Source organism: Spermophilus citellus (assembly GCF_964194105.1).
Source record: "Spermophilus citellus genome assembly, chromosome: X".
In the NCBI taxonomy this organism is placed as follows: domain Eukaryota; kingdom Metazoa; phylum Chordata; class Mammalia; order Rodentia; family Sciuridae; genus Spermophilus; species Spermophilus citellus.
Genome location: NC_138190.1, coordinates 103,668,185 through 103,690,099, shown reverse-complemented (window position 1 = coordinate 103,690,099; position 21,915 = coordinate 103,668,185). Strand labels below are relative to the sequence as shown.

General features: G+C 37.5%; 2 protein-coding genes across 2 annotated transcripts in view; one reads left to right on the top strand and one right to left on the bottom strand.

Moving 5' to 3' along the window:
• Positions 1 to 21,915, bottom strand: part of IL1RAPL2 (interleukin 1 receptor accessory protein like 2) — a gene marked incomplete at both ends in the record, with an annotated part of 1,059,270 nt that overhangs the window by 515,041 nt on the left and 522,314 nt on the right. The window contains one exon of the mRNA XM_081278297.1: positions 18,743 to 19,016. Coding sequence (XP_081134423.1) covers positions 18,743 to 19,016 — 274 coding nt within the window. The remainder of the gene's footprint in view (positions 1 to 18,742; positions 19,017 to 21,915) is intronic.
• TEX13A (testis expressed 13A) lies at positions 1,364 to 2,636 on the top strand (the record flags this gene model as incomplete). The annotated part of the gene is made up of 2 exons (XM_081278298.1): positions 1,364 to 1,822; positions 1,929 to 2,636. 2 exons carry the CDS (start codon positions 1,364 to 1,366, stop codon positions 2,634 to 2,636), a joined length of 1,167 nt encoding a protein of 388 aa, XP_081134424.1.

Sequence of the window (21,915 nt, the reverse complement as noted above, 5' to 3'; positions counted from 1 at the left end):
TGATTTGAGAGGTCTTTAGGACACACATGGCATGGGAATATAGAGCAGGAGTTAGGTCAAATCATGCCAACTGCCTACTCTAAATAAAATTTTACCAGAACACAGAACATGCTCATTCCTTCAGGTATTATTTATGGCTACTGTTTTATGGCAAGTAGTTGGGATACATATTCTTTTTCCCTAGAGTCTCAAATAATTACTCTCTGTTCCTTTACAGAAAATGTTAACTAAACTTCCTATTGGAGGGAATTCAATAGTCTGAACAGGAGCTACAGAAATTTTCTACAGGGGGTGGTGCCAGAGGCCACTGAGAGGTTGGAGATGTTCTACCTCTAGGGGTCCTAACATACTCTGGGGTTAGATAAATGTATGTCGGGAAGGAGGGGTTTCGGCATTTTGTTACTTGTACAAAAGTTTCGTTTTCTTCATTCTGTGTCTTTTCTAACCACTCTCGGCAAATTAATTTGCAGGCCAAAAGGTACATAGGATCAGGGAAATGAAAGGAATGTTTTTATCCTTTGCATTCTTAAGTTTAGCTTCTCTCCTCCACCCCTCTTCCTTCGGGGCTACTGGTAGCCACAGTGCTGTTGGAGTTACTTCCTGTTCTAGAATATTCAAAGTATTGGAGGGGGCTCACCAGGCGTGGAACAAACCATCATGGTGGGGCGGGACCTTTTGGACTTACTTCTGAGAGCTTCATTTTCTTCATTCTGGGTCTTTTCTAACCAGTCCCGTTTCTTCCCGCCTTCGATGGCTTTCAGCCATGTGGTGGGTTCCCTTAGGAGCCCAGGAGGGGGCGGGACCTTCCGCTCTCCCTCCTCGGCACCCCCGCAGTCTCTGGGAGTTGGAACAGTCCTAGAGTAAAAGCCTAGAGATTTGGCCGCGTGGCTCCCTTTTCCCGGAGCCCTCGGAGCGAGAAGGACCCCTTTCTCCCTGGGAGAGGGCTGTGGTAGCCCTGTATCTACTCTGGTGAGCCCGGTGGGAAGCGTTCTACGAGGGGACCGAGGCTGAAGCGGCTCTTTATGAGTGGCTGGGACAGAGAAGCGAGGGGTGGGACCGAGAAGAGAGGGGTGGGGAGCCAAGGAAAGGGGAGGAGAGTAAAGGCGAAGGGAAGGGCTAATGGTGGGGGAGGGGAGTGAGGGGGAGGGGTAGAGCTGAGGGTGAGGGGAGGGGCTAAGGGCTATGGGGGTCGGGGTGGGCCCTAAAGGCAGGGGAGGGATACTAAGAGTGAAGGGGTAGGGGGCTATAGGCGACTGGGGTGGGGGTGGGGAGGCTGAGGACGAGGGGGTCTTAAAGGAGAAGGACAGGACAACTGGTTGATTCATCTCCCAGGGCCCACAAAGCCACAAGCCCCTTAGACATCATGGCCTTGAAACCTGAGGACCCCTGTAGTGGATTTCGGCATAGCAAGGTGGTGGCCTTCATCAATGAGAAGATGGCCAGGCACGTGAAAGGCCCTGAGTTCTACCTTGACAATCTAACCTTGTCCTGGGAGGAAGTGGAAGATAAGATCAGAACCATCCTGGAGGACAGTGAGATGTCCAGCGAGGCCCAGGAAGCCTGCGCCTGGGGCAGCCTAGCTCTGGGCTTGCGCTTTGCTTGCAGGCAGGAGCACTTACAGGGGCACAGGGTGCAGTGGCTGCAGGACTTCTCCAAATTGCACAAGTCAGCCGCCCAAGCCTTGGCCTCAGAACTGAAGCAGCTCACCATGCAACAAGAGATGGAGCGCAAGGAGGCTGCTTTCCAACTACGGCTGACCCAGGCCAAACTGATGGAAGTGCAGAAAGAGTGTGACCTACTAAAGTGGAAGCTGCTCCAGGTGGTAAGATCACCCTGCCATGCCAGTCCTACCTTTCACCCCTACTCTAGGCCTGTCCTCCACCCCCTTGACCATAGATCACATCTCAGCCCTGCCCACTTCTCTCTAGGAACTCAGGGCTCCCCCAGAGCAGGTTGCAGAAGGGCCAAGCCTGGCTACTGCTAGAGGGGCAGGGACCGAAGGAACAGGAGAGATGGAAGAGACAACAGCAGCTACAGATGATGCCACAGGAGGAGGAAGAGGAGGAAGAAGAGGAGAGGAGAGTGATGCAGTGGGAGCTGCCCCCGTGGAGGCTGAACAGGAGCTGGGTGGGAACTTCCTGCAGCTTCTTGGAACTACTGAGCCAAAAAATTACACCTCTGGTGGGCAGAGGGAGGGAGATCCTGGATCCATGGAAAATTCCATGTTTTCTCTCTCTGGGACCCTGAATCCCCCGTTCATAGCCTCACCAGAACCCCTCCCTGTCCAGCTCCCTGCCTCATTCTCTTACTCATATTCATCCCCTTTGTCCCCCTTCCCAGCCTCATCCTCACTCTCACCATCTCCACCAATAGCCATGGTCATAGCACCTGCTCCACCTCAAATGCTTCCCCATAGCTCAGCCTTTGATGTTAGCCTGTGGTCTGATATGGGGGCCCAGGGATTAGACCCTCCAGAAACCCTTAATAGGAAAGACTTTGAACTCCATCAGCCAAGAAAACCTCCGGTTTTTCGCAGGCCTGGGGATTGGGACTGCCCTTGGTGTAAAGCTGTGAATTTTTCAAGAAGGGAAAGTTGCTTCCGCTGTGGGAGGGGAATCTGGCTGCAAAGCCCTTAGTGAATTCAGAAATATGAAATAGAACCGAAACATATCCCAGTGGGAAATCAATTTTCAGATGTGGGTGGGAGGTGGAGGGAAGGGGTGGAATGGAGGTGAGGGATGAGAGGTGGGGAGGGTGTAGATGGTGGAAGGAAAGACATGGTTTGATTACCCTTGTTTTTGTTTTTTGTTTAGTTTTGTTGTTGCAGTATTGGAACTTGAACTCAGGAGTGCTCTACCCCTGAGATTTATTCTGAGCCCTTTCAATTTTTATTTTTTAATTTTGAGACAGAGTCTTGCTAAATGGTCCAGGCTGACCTCAAACTGGTGATCTTCCTACCTTAGCCTCCTGAGTAGTTGGTATTATAGGTGTGTACCACCATACCCAACTTGATTACCCCTTTTTATTCCAGAGGGTCATTCAGTACCCTAGATCTACTGCAGCTTTTGGGTGTGTGTGTATATGTGTGTGTGTGTGTGTGTGCACGCACACACGTGAACACCTGTCTGTCTCCCCACTCTAGTGTCTAGTGGATGTGCACAGTCATGTATATAAAAGTCCACCCTCTTTCCCCGCCTAGTCCTTATATAGTTAAGTGTGGTCAATTGACACATCCTGAGCCACACAGATTCCCAGGCTAGATCATGTGCACTGAGAGGTAGATGCCATAGTCATGATGGAGTTGGTCAGTGAAGCAGTGGGTTATTTTGTTGAGGCCTGGGTCATAGCCACAAACACTGAGGCCACAGCTGAGGCCTGGCCCTGACTATGGGGGAGAAAAACTGGGTGCTTTACAGAGGTATCTTTTGGAGGACACGAGTGTGAGGTCCCAGGATGCAGACAGGCATAGAATTGTTGATCCAGTGACTCCAGAGAGCTGGAGAGACGGGTTGTGGTGCAACTCCTTTCACATCTTGCAATCATGCTACATGAGGATCCACTTTACCCAGATAGTATTTTATTTTTTATAACCTTATTTTATTTACTTATTTATTTTTATGTGGTTCTGAGGATGGAACCCAGTGCCTCACACATGCCAGATGAGGGTGCTACCACTGAGCCACAACCCCAGCCCCAGATACATTTTTCTTTAAGCTAACTTGAGTAGGTTCCTATTCTTGAGAACCTGATTATTTCCCAGTCAGAAACTGATACCAGCAGAGAAATTTCAAGCCACAGACCATTAAAGAAACTGTTGAAACTGGCTGTGGAGTTCCATCAAGGTTTGGCGAGTAGTGGGAATTCCTGCATCCCAAGAGTCCCCAAGAATGAACTGAATAGGGATGGCTCATGTTCTGGGGGAGTTAAATCACAAGAAAAATCAAAGAAAGCTTGGGGGGTGGGTAACCCTAGGTTTATACTGGGCTCAAATTAACACAGCAGAAATTCACCACCCCTAAGAGAATCCCCACAGGGTTGCATACAAAAGATGCCAGCAGCACCAGCTGCCGTCAAGGACTCCTATAACTACACAGTCTCATGACAGGAGAATCCTCCCCACTCATCAGTAGATGAAACCAGAGACAGATCTGAATTAATACCACTGCCAAGGTGAGTCAGAAACTCATAGTACTCAGGGTATGCTCATCTAGACCATTCTCTCCTCCAACCCACCACCAGGAAAAATGTGGTAAAGGAATCTGGCTATAAAGCTCTCAGTGAATTCATAAATGTGAAACATAACAAAAGCATATCCAATGGGAAATCAACCTCCAGTGGGAGGGGGAGAGGTGGGAGGAAGATGAGAGTGAGTCAGGGAAGTGGGTGGGTGGGAGGTTGGTCTGCTTTTCCCCCTGGTGACCATAAGCTGTGTTGAAGGGGGCTAAAAGTGTGCTTTAGCCCTCAGGTGGAAGGATGGGGAGGAGGTGTGCAACTGGAGCACAATGAGACATGACGGGAGGAGTCCTGGACATCACCTAGGGACTGTGGACCTACATACCAGAAAGCTGCCATGGCTCTGGGACATCCAGCAGAGATGTGACTTTCGGCTGTCTCCTGTTGGGAAGGGTGTGGACAATCACCATCCAAATGGGGGCCAGATACTTAGCCTGTACATTTGAGAAATGCCTTCATGTTTGTTAATTTCCTTCTATGCAGATTTTCTTAACCTCAGTACTCCTGACATTTATAATTGGATAATTCTTTGTTGTGGGGGACTGGCCATGCATTGTAGGATGTTCAGCAGACTCCCTAGCCTCTATCCTCTAGATGCCAGTGGTACCCACCCCACTTATTCAGTCACGATAGACAATATTGACTCCAGATGTTGCCACATATCCACTAAAGGTTAAAATCATCCCCAGTTGGAGATTACTGGAGGCAATAAAGTAATTAGTAGCAGTTTGAATAGGGGAAGAATCAAAAAAAGAAGGTCATGTAGGCTGAGGGGCCCTGAGAGATAAAAGCTGAAAATGTCCATTGGGCTTGCATTTACTTTGGATCTTCAGTCAAATTCAGGGGCGTGGTAGGGTAGAAGCCAAACTGCAAGGACTGAGTGAATGGGAAGTGAAGAAGTGGAGTCAGTGAGGGGAAGCTCTTTTTAAGGACAAAGATTGATTGTGACTGGATATGTGGTTTAGAGAGAGTTCTTTTGAACATGGGAGAAACTTGAGTCATGGGGAAAGAGATCACAGAAGCATGAAATATATGACAGAATAAAATACTGCAAACTATATTAGAGTCACTTTTTATTTTTGTATAAAAAATTCCTTTAAAAATCCTATTAGTGTATATACATAGTTGGTATGTATGTTTGTAGATTTATGTTTGAGTAAGTATAGAAAAGGTCTGGAAAGACATTCAGCAAATAATGCATTAACTAGGCAGAGTGCACTCATCTCTGCCAATGAGTGCTATGGGGTACAGTTGGGGCTATGAAATACAGAACTTTTTACTTTATAAACTTCCATTTTTTGAAATTCGAATAATTAAATGTTGAAAAAAAATTTAAAATGGATTGAATTTATTGACTTGGATAGATTTGGAAGTTCCAGTTCCTCTGTGATAGAAGAGAGAAGACACTGCATGGCTAGAAGATTGGAAACCAAGGGGACAAGGATAGAAGGTCAAGAGGGGTGGCTTCTGAATAATGGTACATATAAGAATAATCATGGAAATGGAGGTGAGGAATGGGGAAGAAAGAAAGGATCATTAAATCATTAAGCTGCACAGAGAACACCATTGGTATAATACCCAAGTGGGATGGTGGTAGGATTCCAGGAGGGGGCATTGGAAAGGAAGTTGTGGCATTCCAGGAGGGCACCAGACACAGATCTCTCTGGTGCTACAACTTATTTTCATATTTAAAAAAAATCTTTTAGTTGTAGATGGACACAACATCTTTATTTTTATGTGGTGTTGATGATCTCTCTGGTGCTACAACTTATTTTCATATTTAAAAAAAATCTTTTAGTTGTAGATGGACACAACATCTTTATTTTTATGTGGTGTTGATGATCAAACTCAGTGCATCACGTGTGAGGCAAGCACTCTACCAGTGAGCTATAACCTCAGCCTTCATATTTTTTTCAGTAATGGATTCAGTGTGTTTGAATTTGGATTTTATATTTGGTAGGACCATAGAAAGACAAAAACTTTTACATAACTTCATGTATTTGCCCATTTAATTTTTTCTGTGAGTCTGAAGGAAAGATGTCAACATATTATAATTATTTCTACTTCCATCACTTATTATTTATTATTTATTTCTAAAATCTCAGCAGAGGGGATCTGACATGGTCTTTGAGACCTTGGGCAAGGATGCTTAGTGATAGAGATAGCTAGAAAGGAAGATATCTTTAAAAATAATATAGTTCTAGTGGGCAAGAAAATTGGATAAAAATTTCATGGGGACAAAGCCATGTTCCAAAACCATGAACTCTACCTCTAGAAAAGCTGTGATGCTCCTGATGCTTCCCTTTTGAGATAACAACAAAGTGTTAAAAGGGAATATTGAAGGATTCTCTGTTGACCTTTCTCTTTCTGGTGACACATCCACACTGGAAAGTCAAACTTGACTTTCCCTGTTTCTAAGAAGTAAAAATAACTCAAACCATATTTTATTTTGAAAAAATGATTTTTGGACTTTGTTTCATATCATGTGAGATCAAAGTCAAGAGTTGGCCAGGGTATTTGTACAGAAATGTTACCTAGTATAGTAAGATTCCCTGAATACCTTAAAATTCAGGATTTTCTAAATGACCTAATGATGCATCTCAAGGTCTTCAAAAAAATAAGAACAAACTGAACCTAAAATCAGTAGAAGGAAAGAAATCACAAAGACCAGGATAGAAATAAATGAAATAGAGACAAAAAGAATACAAAGGTTCAATGAAACAGAGTTGTTTCTTTGAAAAGAAAACAAAATTGACAAATTGTTAGTTAAACTAAGAGAAAGAGAAAAGAAACAAAGTAAAATTAGAGGTGAAGAAGGGTATATTACAACAGATAACCTCTGAAATCCATAGGATCATTAAGGGATATTTTGAAAAACTATATGTCAATAAGTTGGAAAATCTAGAATAAATTTCTGGGCACAAAAGACTTGCCAAAACTGAACCAAGATGATCTACAAGTAGATCAGTAACAATGAGATTGGAATAATAATAAAAGTCTCCCAAAGAAGCCAAGGACTGTATGGATTCACTGCTGAATTTTACTAGACTTTGAAAAGAAGAGTTAAAACTAATGCTCCCCTAACTGTTACATAAAATAGAAAGGAAAGGGACCTTTTCAAACTCAATTTTATGAAGGCAGTATCACCCTGATAACAAATCTGGATAAGGAGACAAGAACAAAAGCAAAAAGAGAACAAGACCAATAGTCTTGATGAACATTGATGCAAAAATCCTTATTAAAATTCTGAGAAATAGGGGCTGGGATTGTGGCTCAGTGGTAGAGCACTCGCCTACCATGGGCAGGACCCGGGTTCAATCCTCAGTACCATAAACAAATAAAGGCATTGGGTTGTGTCCGTCTACACCTAAAAAATGAAATAAAAAATACTGAGAAATAGCACATTAAAAGATCATTCACTACCAAAAGATAAGTGGATTAAGAGCATATATTTAATACAGTATTATTTGGCCAGAAATAATGAAATTATGTCATATGCAGCAAAATGTATAAAAATGGAGGACATGATGTTAAGCAAAATAAGCCAGACACAGAAAGATAAGTATTTCATGTTTTCTCCCATATGTGGAAATTAAGGGGGGTAAATAGACCTGAAAGCATAAGACAAGCTATTAGATAATTGGGTGGAGAAGGGAAAAAAGGGTAGAATGAATAAAGCACAATATGTGTGGCAATGTCACAGTGAAATGCACTAATATCTAAAATTAATATGTGCTATTAATTGTAATTAAAAAGTGCTTCAAGGAAAAGTATTAAAAATTAAAATAAGCAGAATTTTCTGTGACTTTTTGTCCTGCTACAAAATACTAAGGTTCCCAGCATCATTCTTTGCATGCCAACTCACAAAATCACCTTTCTGCTATTTCTTTTTGTAAAACTTAACATATTAAAAAAGAAAGATGCATGCAAGCAAATTAAAAACCTCTGTACTGTAGTGATCTACAGGTTTTGACCAGTAAGTCAACATGCAACATATTTGAAAAGCTGTTCTGTGATATGTATATTCATTGTGTGAGGAGGAAGCTTGGATAGGCTTTGGAATCAGTTAAGGAGGAGGAGAGAGAAATCTCTTCCTTGAGAGTAAGGGAAAGGAATGGAAATAGAAAAGGTGGCCAAAACCCTTTCCTTTGGGGAATTAAGGGAAAGGTAGTAAGCAGGGATATGGGTAACAAGGTTAAAAACAAAAAAATGTATATAATATTTCGATACCCAAATATGTACATATTGCCTTACTTCTGAAGAATATGATCTTGTCTGGAAATGTTTGTGTGTTGGTCAGTGCTACTCTATGTTTACTTTAATTAGATCAAGGTTGCAGGTAGAAATTCATATCACATCCTACTTTGCTTTTCTCTGCTTCATACCTTAGATCCAGACTATACCCATAAAATACCAACCAACTATCTTGTCAAAGTGGATCATTCTTCAGTGTGGTAAGAGTGTGATCATGGCTCCATGTGAATTAATCCCTATCCTTGAGAAAACTAGTTGCATTGCATGCTCTGATTAACACTAATATGGTCAGCAGCATTGCTCTTCTTCAATCAGGGTGGAGTCTTAGAATGGAGTTTTCCCACTTTATACATACATTGTCTCCAAGGAAAGAACTGCTATAAAAGTGCCTTAATACCTGACACAACTTAAAGTGTACATTAGTTCTATCTTTTAGCTCTTCTCAGAATTGGTCAATGTCTTAAAATATTATGCTCCAAAATATATGCAAGACCTCCATAAAGTAAGAGTTAGTTATTGTTAGGTTCACATTTAGAAAAAGGGCCTTGATAAACAGGTTCCAGCCAAACTTAACTGCCTTTTTTTCCCTGTTCACAATCATATAGCCTTGCCTGTGAATATGTCTACTATCACTTCTGTTTAGATCCTCAATAACAACATCAAATACCTCTGATTCTGTAAGTCAAAAGCTGTATTTACATACTCTCTACTACTACTTTATCTTTCTTATAGCATTCATTACCTTCTCTCATGTGTGAAGGGATAAAATATATTAAGTTTAATGTTTGCAGCTCCCACCCCCAGCCTCCTTGCCTTCTATACATAATCCTCTTTTTGGCTACATGGTTCCCTTCAAAACATGGTTCTTGGTATAACAGAACAGTTATGGGCACTAAGTGTGCAGAATAGGAGTAATGGCCAGAAAGAGCTGACAATTGCAATGCCAGTTTAACTAAATTATTCTCGAAAGGAGAACAAGAGCTCACAAGTAAAAACAAGTGATAGAAGATGAGAAAGGGCAAAAATAGGAGAAACTTGCAGGAGATTCATTTCAAGAAGCGATTTTAGTTGGGAGTGAGAGTGAAGAGTGATAGGAGAAGTTTCTGGGCAGCTATAGGAATGTAAGAGCTATATGGAGTGAAAATATCATGAGTAGATCATTTGAAGTTTTTCTGAGGGTTAAAAATTGGCTCTTCTTTGGCATTTTTAAAGGGAATACAATAATTACTTAAATATTCAAACATCGAAAAGTATGTTTAGGGCTGGGGATGTGGCTCAAGTGGTAGCGCGCTCGCCTGGCATGCGTGCGGCCCGGGTTCGATCCTCAGCACCACATACAAACAAGGATGTTGTGTCCTCCGATAACTAAAAAATAAATGTTAAAAAAATTCTCTCTCTCTCTCTCTCCCTCTCTCTCCCTCTCTCACTCTCTCTTAAAAAAAAAAGAAAAGTATGTTTAGTTGCAGGATGATATTTCCTAGGGTACAATTCTATGCTGAATCCCTTGATATCCTGTCTTTTGAGTTATGCTTGTTTGGTTATGATTTATAGACACATCCTAATTCTCCTTTTAATCTGTTAGAAATTAGGAGCCCTGCCATTCATTTTTGGTATTTTAGTACTGTTTACAAGAATGTATTCAATAAATATTTGTTTAATATATAATGGATACCTGACAGCTGAAATGATATGGGCTAAAAAATATCCCTTTAATTTAAAAACAAATAAATAAATAACTGCAGTTAGTAATGAATAAGTTCTCATTTCTTTTCCACTATGAAACATTTCAACTTTAATATGAATGGAAAGAACAAGGTTTCATTTAATGAGTTCTTGAAAAACATGTCAATACATTTAAGACATCTGATTAATATTCATTTTAGCACTCTGTCATGTGCTAATTATGCTTCTTTAATTGATGTGGGTCTTATATGTTGAATATTTGGGAGTTAATAGACCAAAACTAAGAGACATATAAGTATATACTCCCACAGAGTTCCTCCATCTCTCCTTTGGTAGAAAACAATTTTTAGGCCCTTCTGTATAATGTTCAGAAACTGAAAAATAATCACATGGGGCTTCTAACTTTGTAACATAAGTAGTTTGGTTCTATCTCTAAAAACATCTGTTTTAACTTTATCCTCACTTTTCATGAGCTTAGGACCTCTATTTTACTGCCCTCTATTGTCCATCTTTAATCAGTAGAATTCTGTCTTTTTTTTTTTTTTTTTTAAGCCAGGGATTGAATTTATGGACACTTAACCACTGAACAACATCCCCAGACCTTTTTTTTTTTCATTTTTAAAAATTTTGTTGCTGAGGGTGGCTTTGAATTTTCCATCATCTTGCCTCAGCCTCCTGAGCTGCTAGAATTACAGGCATGTGTCACTGTGCCCTGCTAGAATTCTGTCTTTATCGCAAGATGATACCATACCCTAAGGAAACTGGAGATAGAACCACAGAACTTTATACAGGCAGGAATTAACATATGTAATAATACCTTATTTGTTGTGATACACAAATATAGAGAGGGAAAAATGGCTCAGGTGATTTCCTCATATAGCCTAATAGGGAAAAGATCTATAGCACGCATGAAATGATTGGCCTATCTGTGTAGTGCCTGGAATCTATCCATACTAAGGGCTGTAAGGCAGATTATATAGATGCAGATGCCAGTAGGTGGGTATATAGTGGAAGTTCTCTCCTGGTTGCTTCATTTTTTCAGTGAAATGGGAAGCAATGGGTTGGAGATGATGAAGATTTGAAGAGAGAAGGCAATGTAAACTACTTATCTGGGCAGATGGGAGGCTGAATGGACTAAGAATATACAATAAGGCTGCCTGGTAGCATTAAGGATACATTTGAAATTCATGTATTTAAAGTGAAATCAGTCATTGTTATTACATATTTCTTTCAGTAAGGTTCAGCTGCAAGAATGAAGGCACAGCATAGAGGGAAAGTGGGTTTAACAATGTTATGATTTTCACAAGCAAGTAAGATGAAGGGAGAATGGTTCAAGAGCACCAAAAGTGTGTGTATGTATGTGTGTGTGTGTGTGTATGTATGTGTGTGTATATATATATATATATATATATATATATATATATATATATATATGAGTGATTATAATGGTGAATCACTATGTACTAGGTGGACCTCTTAATTTTAAGCCCTATAGATATAGGCTCGATAATTAGCTGGGATAAATAGATGATCAGAGATGGAATCTAGAAAGAATGGGTTAGAAAAAGTAGACAGTGGTGGCAAGGGAATAAAAGGTGTGAAATGAGATTGTGAATGGGACAGCTATAACCTCCAACACTGCAAACTGTTTCAAGTGGTCTGCCATATTCATTGCACTACCTTCTTGGCCCTTAAAAAGATTTTGACTTTGCAACACATATAGGTTGCAACCTTAATTCTATTAAAAATAACTATAACTCTGAAATTCACTACATTTTGTATAAAGATCAAGGAATAAAAAGTGTATAGAATACCTGTGTTAGCCAGTTCATCAATAACTATTTGAAATCAATTTTTATTTTATGGTCATAAAATATAATCCATTAATTCTTTAATCCTGCTAATTTATTAAACCATAAACATCTACTTCTTTCCAATAAACAAATTGAAAAGAGTTGAAATTATATTAGTAATATATAACAGAATAGTTATATCCCCCTCTACATATGCACACAAACACACACACATATATATACACATATATACAAAATTCACTGTTAATGAAATGAAAGCAAAATCACAACTTCTTTGATATATAATATAATTTTATAAATAAATTTTTATCAAAATTTGGAGATTGAAAAACAATTTTGTCAGTTTAGATCTGTGCTCTTTTATGCATAATTGCTACCAAAAATAATGAAATCAGGGACTTCTGCTTATAACAGAAAATAGAGAGAAAAACAATGAATTGCATTTCATTTTAGCCTATAAATAGACCAAAGAAGGCATTCGTTACTATCTTAAGACCCTGCTATACAATGTTGATCTTTTCTGGGGTCAATTAATTCTATAAGATCCAGGCTTTCATTTTTTCCAAGAGACTATTGGCTTTCCTGGAAAGTGCTACCCAGGCAACTGACTTGTTGACAGTTAACTTTTCAAGGATCGATAGTTAAGATGGATTTGAATTATAAGAAATGTTTAATGTCCTTTGAAATCTCTTGGTATCCATTGTGGAGAGTAAGATCAGGAGGGTAGAAAATGATAAGAACTATTTCCTAGTGCTTGGGGTAGACTAGGATAATGGCTTTTCTTTTTAAAAGATATCAGTTTCCCTACAATATGGCATAAAGGGAATCCTGCAGTATAAATTCAATAGAATCTCTTTTGACTGAAATATAAAAGTTGCTGATATATGTTACATAGGCATTTATAGATCAGGATGATTTAAGAGCAAAAATCAGGAAAAATAATACTTTTAATTTATTTCTTCTCTTTTATTATGGAATATTTCAAAAATATACCAAAATTAAAAGGACAATATGGGGGCTGGGGTTGTGCTCAGTGGTAGAGCACTTGCCTAGCATGTGTGAGGCACTGGGTTCGATTCTCAGCACTGCATATAAATTAATAAAATAAAGGCCCATTGACAACTAGAAAATATTTAACAAAAAAGAAAAAAATATATAATGAATCCTCGGTTGCCCATTATACAGATTCAAAACTTAGCAGTACACTACATTTCTTGTTTAAAATATTCCTATCCCTTCAACTTTCTTGGTGATGGTTTCCTGGAGTAATAATCATTTAAGAATGACATGATAATTCATATTTGAATAATCAAAGCAAATGTCATGACTCTGGGCAGGATAAATATGGTAAGGAACTCTTTGGAAAAAGTTTGTGAAGCTTTCAGATTTGGGGAAACTAGCTTATTTCAATGATTATTAAAGAACAAAAACAATTGAATTATGTTCTCATTTAATAAAGAGATTCCTTGTTTTGTTTACATCCTTGTAGAAATAAATGCTCAAAATAATTTGAACCTCTAACTAGTTCTCTGTACTTGGTCATGTTTATCCTCAAATATGCAGGTTTCTCTATTATTTTTTTCAATATCCATGAATTTAACTCAGGATTATAATATTACTATATTTGTCTTCATCCACAGTTTATGTCACCCTTATTGAGAAAGTGATGTGTGGGTTTTGTCAGAAAAGATTAGTATATCATCATTCTATTATATGCCTTCATTGAAAAGATTCGGGTATGGAGGTAGGAAAATAGGAACTCTTGGATTGGCACTGCATCTCAAAATATGACTTTATCTTCCACTAATCATTTATTCCTAATCTATTAACATGATGATAAATTCAAATAATTTCTCTTGAGACAGGTTAAATAAAAATTTTAAAGTAATTAGTTACTGAACTATCACAAACAGTAACCTTACTATGACTTAAATAGGTGAAGAGTATTAATAATATTTCATATCTGTATTTCAAACACAATGAAATAAATAGAATAATTTCTAATGAGGTTAAAAAAACTCATTTGTGGTTAAATTGAAGTATCAAATTAGGAATTTTAGGTGAATATCAACACTGTCAATTTAAGAACCTTTTTCAACTATAAATGTCACTCGACAATTATATAAAATCACCTATATGGAGGGAATTTATCACTTGGCACATATTTGAAGTCAGTGGCTACTACTAGATCAGAAATGTTTGTTATTCACAGAAAAAAATGATAGTTACTTCATCTATGTATACTAAATTCAATTTCTATGTCTTTGAGTTGACAAGAATGGTTACTTCCTTTATATTTTCTTTGTGTTTCATTATTATTTTATTGAACATTATTGTTCTACTTGTTAAAATTCTTTTTTTTTAAAGAGAGAGTGAGAGAGGAGAGGGAGAGAGAGAGAGAATTTTTTTAATATTTATTTTTTAGTTCTCGGTGGACACAACATCTTTGTTGGTATGTGGTGCTGAGGATCAAACCCGGGCCGCACGCATGCCAGGCGAGCGCGCTACCGCTTGAGCCACATCCCCAGCCCCTAAAATTCTTGATCATCATTTCATGTTGGATGATTGATAGATGGAAAACACTACTGTACTTTTGTTTTGGAAATGGGGTCTTACTATATTGCTCAGACTGGCCTCAAACTCCTGGGCTCAAGTGATCCTCCTGACTCAGCCTCTCAAATATCTGGGACTACAGATGCATACCACTAAGCCTGACACATTGCACATTTGTGTACATTCTTTTATTGTGTTAACAGACTAGATTATTCTTATACATTCTTTGAATTAATTTTTCTATATTCACAAGCTTATCTTTCTGCATGATATTTAAATCATTTATCCAAATTCCAAGTTCTTTAAATATAATTAACTGACTACAATTAATTTAAGACTTTAATCTGTCAAATGTGTAAGATTCTTTTTAATTATAATTATTAAGTTGTAGTAATTGTACAAATTAATAGGTTTCACTGTAACTGTGGCATTTCCATACATGCCTATATTGAGCTTTGATCATGTCCACCCTCCCATCTCCTACCCCTTTGCCCCAGATCTCCTTCCTGATTCCTAATCATCCCCCTTTCAGGTCATCTTTCTTGTTGTTTTGGTTGCTTCTTTTAGAACAGTGGTTTTCAAATTTTGCTTCTCTTTAACAAAAATACATATGATAGATAATATTCAAAAGTTCCACCCAACACAATCAGTTCCATTGTTCCCTAAGGCCTTCTGCATAAACAAAAGAAGGTATCAGTTATACTTGAATCAAAGCCTGTGCTCAATAGAATGACATCCCTTTCTCTTTTACTGACTTATATGTGAATTGAAAACCACTAACTCAAATTTTATCTACAATAGATATAAACAAGTTGAATCTGATGTGTACTTGAAAGAGGGCCATGTATAGGAAAGCACTTCCAGGATATTGGGAAGTTTCATTACTCTCAGAGTATTCCATCACCATCTGTGAACTTGTGCATGAAATCGTGCAATATTTCATTTAAAAGCAAACAAATTTTCAGCTGATAGGACTTAGAAGCACCAAAACCGTAGAAGAAATGAGTACACCTAGCACCTGAATCTTGATTTCTAGGGCTATACTCTATTAAAGTGAATCAGGCAGGGCTCTTGGGAAAATGGATAATTCTCTAATTCTCAGCCTGAGGCAGGAAATATACAAAATAAGCTGGAAACACTTTTTGGTAATGTAAGAAAATGCTGAAAAAAAAAATATTTGGTTGCAGTGGCACACGCCTGTTATTCCCTGCTACTTGAGAGGCTAAAGCAGGAGGATCACAAGTTTGAGACAAGCCTGGGAAACATAGTGAGACCCTCTCTCAAAATTTTAAAAACTAATAAAAACTAAAAGGGCTGGGAATATAGGTCAGGAATTCAGCACCCCTGGGTTCATTCATAAGTATTACAAAAAATAAAAGTAAGCAAAACAATCCCAAATTGATGGGGTTATAAAAAAGGAACAAAAAAAGCCAATGAAAGAATTCCAAATGGGCAAATTTGAGAGATTTGGAACAAGAAAATAAAATAGAATTGCATTACAATCCAATGCATTATATAAATATCCATGAGTCCATACTAATAAAACTAAATGATTGAATAAATAAATAAATACAGAAGAAAAGACAAATCTCCCCATGCAAAAGAGTTATAGATAATTCTTGTAGATATTCCACCCTGAAAGAGGTAGAACACAACTCCCCACCCTCAACTGTAAACTGTAAATAATGACTTTCTTCCAAAGACTACAGTATGGAAAGGAAGGCAAAATCAGCAACTTTACAGTGAAAAAAGGCAAATTCTACCTCAAGCCAGGTGATCAAGGTTAACATCAACAGTAATAAGTCATATTGATCCATTCCACCCTTGATACAATGTGTAGAGAATGGTATTTTATGTTTACAGACTTCCTCTGCAAAACACATTATCCCAGTCTAACCATGAGGAAAACACTAGATATATTTCAACTAAGACACATCTGACTGATACACCTCAAACATTCAAGGTTATCAAAAACAAGGGAAGTCTGATGAATTGCCACAAAAAGAGCTTAAAGGAGACATGACAACTACATGTAATGAGGTATTACAGATGGGATCCTGAAACAGAAAGGGATATTAAGGAAAGACTCAGGAAATACAAAGAAAGTATTTACTGTACAGTATACCACTATTAAATTTGTTCATTTGTTCATTAGTTGTAATAAATATATCATAGGCAATGTGAGATATTAATAAGAGTGAAAAATATACAGAAACTGTACTTTCATTGAAATAATTCTGTAAATCAAATTATTCTAAAGCTTAAAAGTATATTTAAAAATAAATAGGGAATTTTTGTTACAGCACTTTTATACACATAAAAATCTGTAAACAAAGTGTATATTCTTCAATAGGAAAATTAATATTTTAATTGTGGTATTATAAAATATTAAGCAACACAGAATATTGTACACTAAAAAAAAGAGTGAGTGAGCTCTCAAATGACTTGGAGAGATTACTACTAAGTTTATTTTACTAAGAAAATAAAATGCAGAGAAATATATAATCCGGCTTTTATTTTGTAAAACAATGAGGAGAATCTCCATGTAAAATGTTTGTGTAGTTTTTTAAAAAGTAAGGAAAACACATGAAATGCTCACACTAAGTTGTTATCATTGCTAGGAGTAGGAGAGTGGTTTAGAGGGGGGAGGGAAAAAGAGGAGAGGTATCTAGACTGAGGACATAAGTAGGGCAGAGGAAATAAGCAATAATTAGTTAATTGACTCATTATAAACCTGTGCATACTGAGTTAATGCTTTGCAAATAAACATTAAATTTGTGAAAACAACAAACAAACAAAAACAATAGAGGTAGGTGGAGAGAAAGGGATCTTTTTGATTGGCAGATTGTGCAGTGAGGATGGAGGATATAGAGAGTGTGAGTGGGTAAAAGAGTACCAACACCCTAGAAAATACAGTTTCAATCACTATAGCTGAATTACACCTACTTTTCAATTTTGCCAAGAGCTGCACACTAAGGGTGTGATGAAAATAATTGATGCTTCTGCCAAAATCCTGGGGATTTTTTCTACCTCACACAGACACTGAACTCACCATTTTTTCTTCCAACATTCCCCTCCCTACATTAAAGTGATTCTTAAGGCATCAAGAAGGTTCTCAATTTTATACAACACCTTGTTCTCCTGCCCTTTAGAACAATGAGACCTCACCAGGCAGTTCCAAGTGTTTTTGATGAAGAAATGACATAGCTTTGGCATCAAAGTCCACAGGAGACAAAAATAGGGTCTGTATTTTCAAAAGTTAAAATCAAATAGTAGAGTGCAGATCCCTGGTGAGCAAGATCAGAGACTCTCAAAATGGCAAAATTGAAAGGTGATTTAAAGGTCATCTCAGATATCTACTTCAATACCTAATCCAGTCTCTATATGAGATGCTAGATCCTAGATTCTAGTACTGGGATAGAGAGGGGGAAGGGAAGACATATTGTACAATCCCTAAAGATAAAACAGATTGCTTTTCACTGTAAACTTCTTGCAAGCAAGAATTATGTCTGTGAAATCTTCCCAGTATAGCACCTAGAAACTCAGGATGGCTGTGTGTTTACAGAGATCTGTGCTGAATATTTAGACACAGTAGAAACAAACTCACATTGAAAATTCTACAAAGGATATTAACAGTAGCTCTTTTGCTAAGAGGCTAGCTCCTAGCAGCATTGGAGTTAATTTCCATCAACTAGGAAAGAGAGACCTTGGCCTAAACAATACTTAACGTCAGTCATTTTCATGGCCAGCTATCAAGATCATTGAGCCAATTGGCTCTATGGAAAAGTAATTACTCATACAAGACCCTGGGGCAGGGGTGGAGTTGGAAAAGAAGAGTCACACAATTTTCTATATTAAATAATCACACACAGTACTTTATGATAATTTGATACAAATTTGCTGCATATTTTCAATAGGTAATTAGAATTGAATTTACTGAAGTACTCCATGTCCTGTAAGCTATTTTTTTTAAATTTTAGTTGGACATAATACCTTTATTTTATTTATTTTTATGTGGTATTGAGGATCAAACCCAGCATCTCACACATGCTAGGCGAGCATTCTACCACTGAGCTACAACCCCAGCCCCATCCTGTAAGCTTTTAAGAACATATTCACCATATACTGTGAGGTACATCTGCGTATACTCCAGTCCCAATCAAAAGACTCTCAGCCATTGAGTAATATTTTCACATGATACTTACCTTAAAACACAAGTGTAAAATCCACTGTCTTGTGCCTCAGCTGAGTGAAACCATATTGAATCTTCTTCTTTGCTCATCCTGACCTCTGAAAATATGATGGGCTCTTCCAAATCACCTTTGTTTTTGTACCACATAAGCCTGAGCCCAGTGCTTTGGGCCATGCTGTAGTTGGTACGAATGTAACTGTAGAAAAGGGCACATTTCACTCGAACTGGTTCACCTGCCAAAGCCATGTATGTCTTGAGATCCACTGACCAGTCAATGCAGCCATCCACTGAAACAAAAACCAGATGAGTCATGAGATTCAGTGTGCATGTTTGGTAATAATGATAAGAGCAACCATCATTACCATCATGTACTGAGAACTTTCTATGAGCCAGGTACTGAGTCAAGTTCTTTACATAGATTACTTTATTAAACCTTCTCAGTGACCCTATGAGATAGACCAGTATCTTTCTTAGACTATATCAAATAGGAACCTGCTCTAGCTCTGTACCTCTAGGTGTTTTTTTTTTCCAATCAACTGTAGCAACCTTAAACTTGGTAATCAAGATCCTCCAAGGAGTTCTAGCACTCATACGAACAAGATTGTTCTGAGATCTCCCAGCCAGATCCCAATTCCAGCAGAGTGTCTGGGCAACTGAATTGCTCCTACTAGCTATTGAGTATTTCCTTTGCAGAGCCATGTGAAATTGGGCTGCTAGAATAGCAGTGATGTATTTCTCTTAGGTGACTCAAATAATTTATTATGCAAGAGTCACACAAAGCAAATATTTCCAAGAGGCCCCAGCACAGTCTAGGAACAGGACTGAGATAACAGTGGCATTCTTATTTTACTGATGAGGACACTGAGACTCAAATAAATTAAATGACCTTACCCAAGGTCACACAGCTACTAAATGGTGGAAAACCCATCTCTGATTGCAGGGACTATATTCTTAACTAGTGTATACTGCCTATGCCTATAACCGTAACGAGAACCAATTTGTTATTTAGCTGACTTTGAGATAGTAATGTTGGGGTTAGAAGGAGTGGGCACCTAAAGTGATTATTTGCTATCAAATGCATGCCATTTTTCTATGGTATGAAGTATTAATAGTAGATATTTAATCACAGGTCAATTTTTCTTTATACCCTTAGGTTTCCCTTGCTGCTTAGCTGGTATGTGCTCATGGGAATATATTAGATTAATGCCAGCTTTAAACAAATAATATTAGGTAGGTAAATCTACCTTTAAAGAAAGTCATATATAGAAAATTTGCTCTTTACCAGAAAGGCTAGAAATGAGACACTGCAGCTAATTTAATATGGTAGTCAATATAATTAGCATAGATATTCTTCCTCTGATTGCTTATTTTTGAAGAATTTCATCAAATTATGCTACATCCTTTTATGTTACTTGATTACTGTTTATAAATTAATCATTTCATAAAATGTATAAACACTGCCATTTTAAAATTACAAGTTTTGCTTATAATTTTGTGAACTGATCTGCTTCCCTTTTAGATGTTGAGAACTTAGTAACCCAATGTATTAACTTTTTCACCTCATTTGACAGGAAGTTGAGAGCTAAATGTAATGCCCAAGTGTAATAACCATCATACCTCAGGATTTCACTTTCTGTATGTGAAGGGTTATTGAACCAGGGTTCAAGAACTTCCAGGAGAAAGATACATGAATAGACTTAAGGTTGTTGGCAAAATAATTGTCTATTTGCAAAGGTATACCATTTTGAGGAACTTATCTATAGCCTAAGAATTTTTTTGAATTTCATAGTTTCTGATCTTTTTTTCTGACTTGATTTTTCTCTTCGCTCCTGCAAATGTGCTTTTTATTATAAGTTGCCGGAATTGTTAATATGTGAAGTATTCATTAGAAGTAAACACTAGATTCAAAAAACTCACATTAAACTTATACTGAAGGGTATATAAAACTTCTTTGAGTATTCAGAAGTACCAAATTCATCACTATGGATTTTAATGACCACTGTTTACTGTTAAAACCTAGAAGATATAGATTTGACTAAATATATACTGATAACTGGCTATCTCTTGGGGTCCTTTTTATTCTCCCCTTGGTTTTGGCTTGTTTACCTATGATTTGTCAATCTTATCACTGATGAACAGAGAGGGAAATTTGAATTAATTAAACTTTGGGGGGTTAAAGTAAATTACTGAAAACATATCTCTAGATGCAATTTTAATATTTATTTTATCATTTTGAAATGAATTTTGTCTTATTCCTTCTTATGGATTATCATGAAACTGTTCCCATGCATTTAAATAACTCAGAGGACAATGGTAGAAATTTTTTAGGAAATTTAACTGTTTCATAGATGGATTTTAAAAGTTGATTAGTGGAAACAAAAAAAAACCATGGAGACAAGAAAAAAGAGAACCGTATTCTATTTCTTATTCTCTATAAACCCTAAGATGCACAGTAATTGTTTTTGAATCAATAAATTAGACTTGGCAAAATAGCTTATACCTCTATAGTTATTTATTTGATAGAAAAAAATCTTCTTGATTTCTTTTTCATTTGCTCCCTAAATTCCTTTACTTCCTTCTTCTGAACTGTTACATCTGAACTATCTACACTTTTACAATGTTAACAAACAAGTTTGGCCCATAAGTGATGAGACATTATTGGTATTGAAGATAATCAAAAGGGTACTGAGTTACAACAATTATGCTAAACAAGAGTTTGAAACATTTAACTGCTCTGACAATTAGCTTTTTCATATAGACCTTGAGAGTATACTGAGAATTCATTTTCTTTTAAGTAGCATCTAAGCAACATGCATTTGATTTAATAGATTTATACCCTCTTTTTTTTTCTTCTGTTACCTTGTGTTAGGTATCAGAGAGGGTGTACTTGGAGAACACAAACCAGTAATGGGGAACATGATTCCTAAATGTTATCCCCTTTATTCTTTTTTCTTTCTTAGTATTTATAGTACAAGGTTATGCCATAGGTATTTAGAGAGACTGAGAGGATTTTTTCCCATTAAATAGTCAAAGGATATGATATCAAGGATCTATGAAGGCCCATATATAAGCAAATATTTTGCCATACTAAATTTCCACTAGTAGAATTCCATTTCTGTGAGCTAACTTTCTAGCTAAAGAATATTAGACCCCAGTAGATTCTAAAGAAGTGATATGATCTATTTA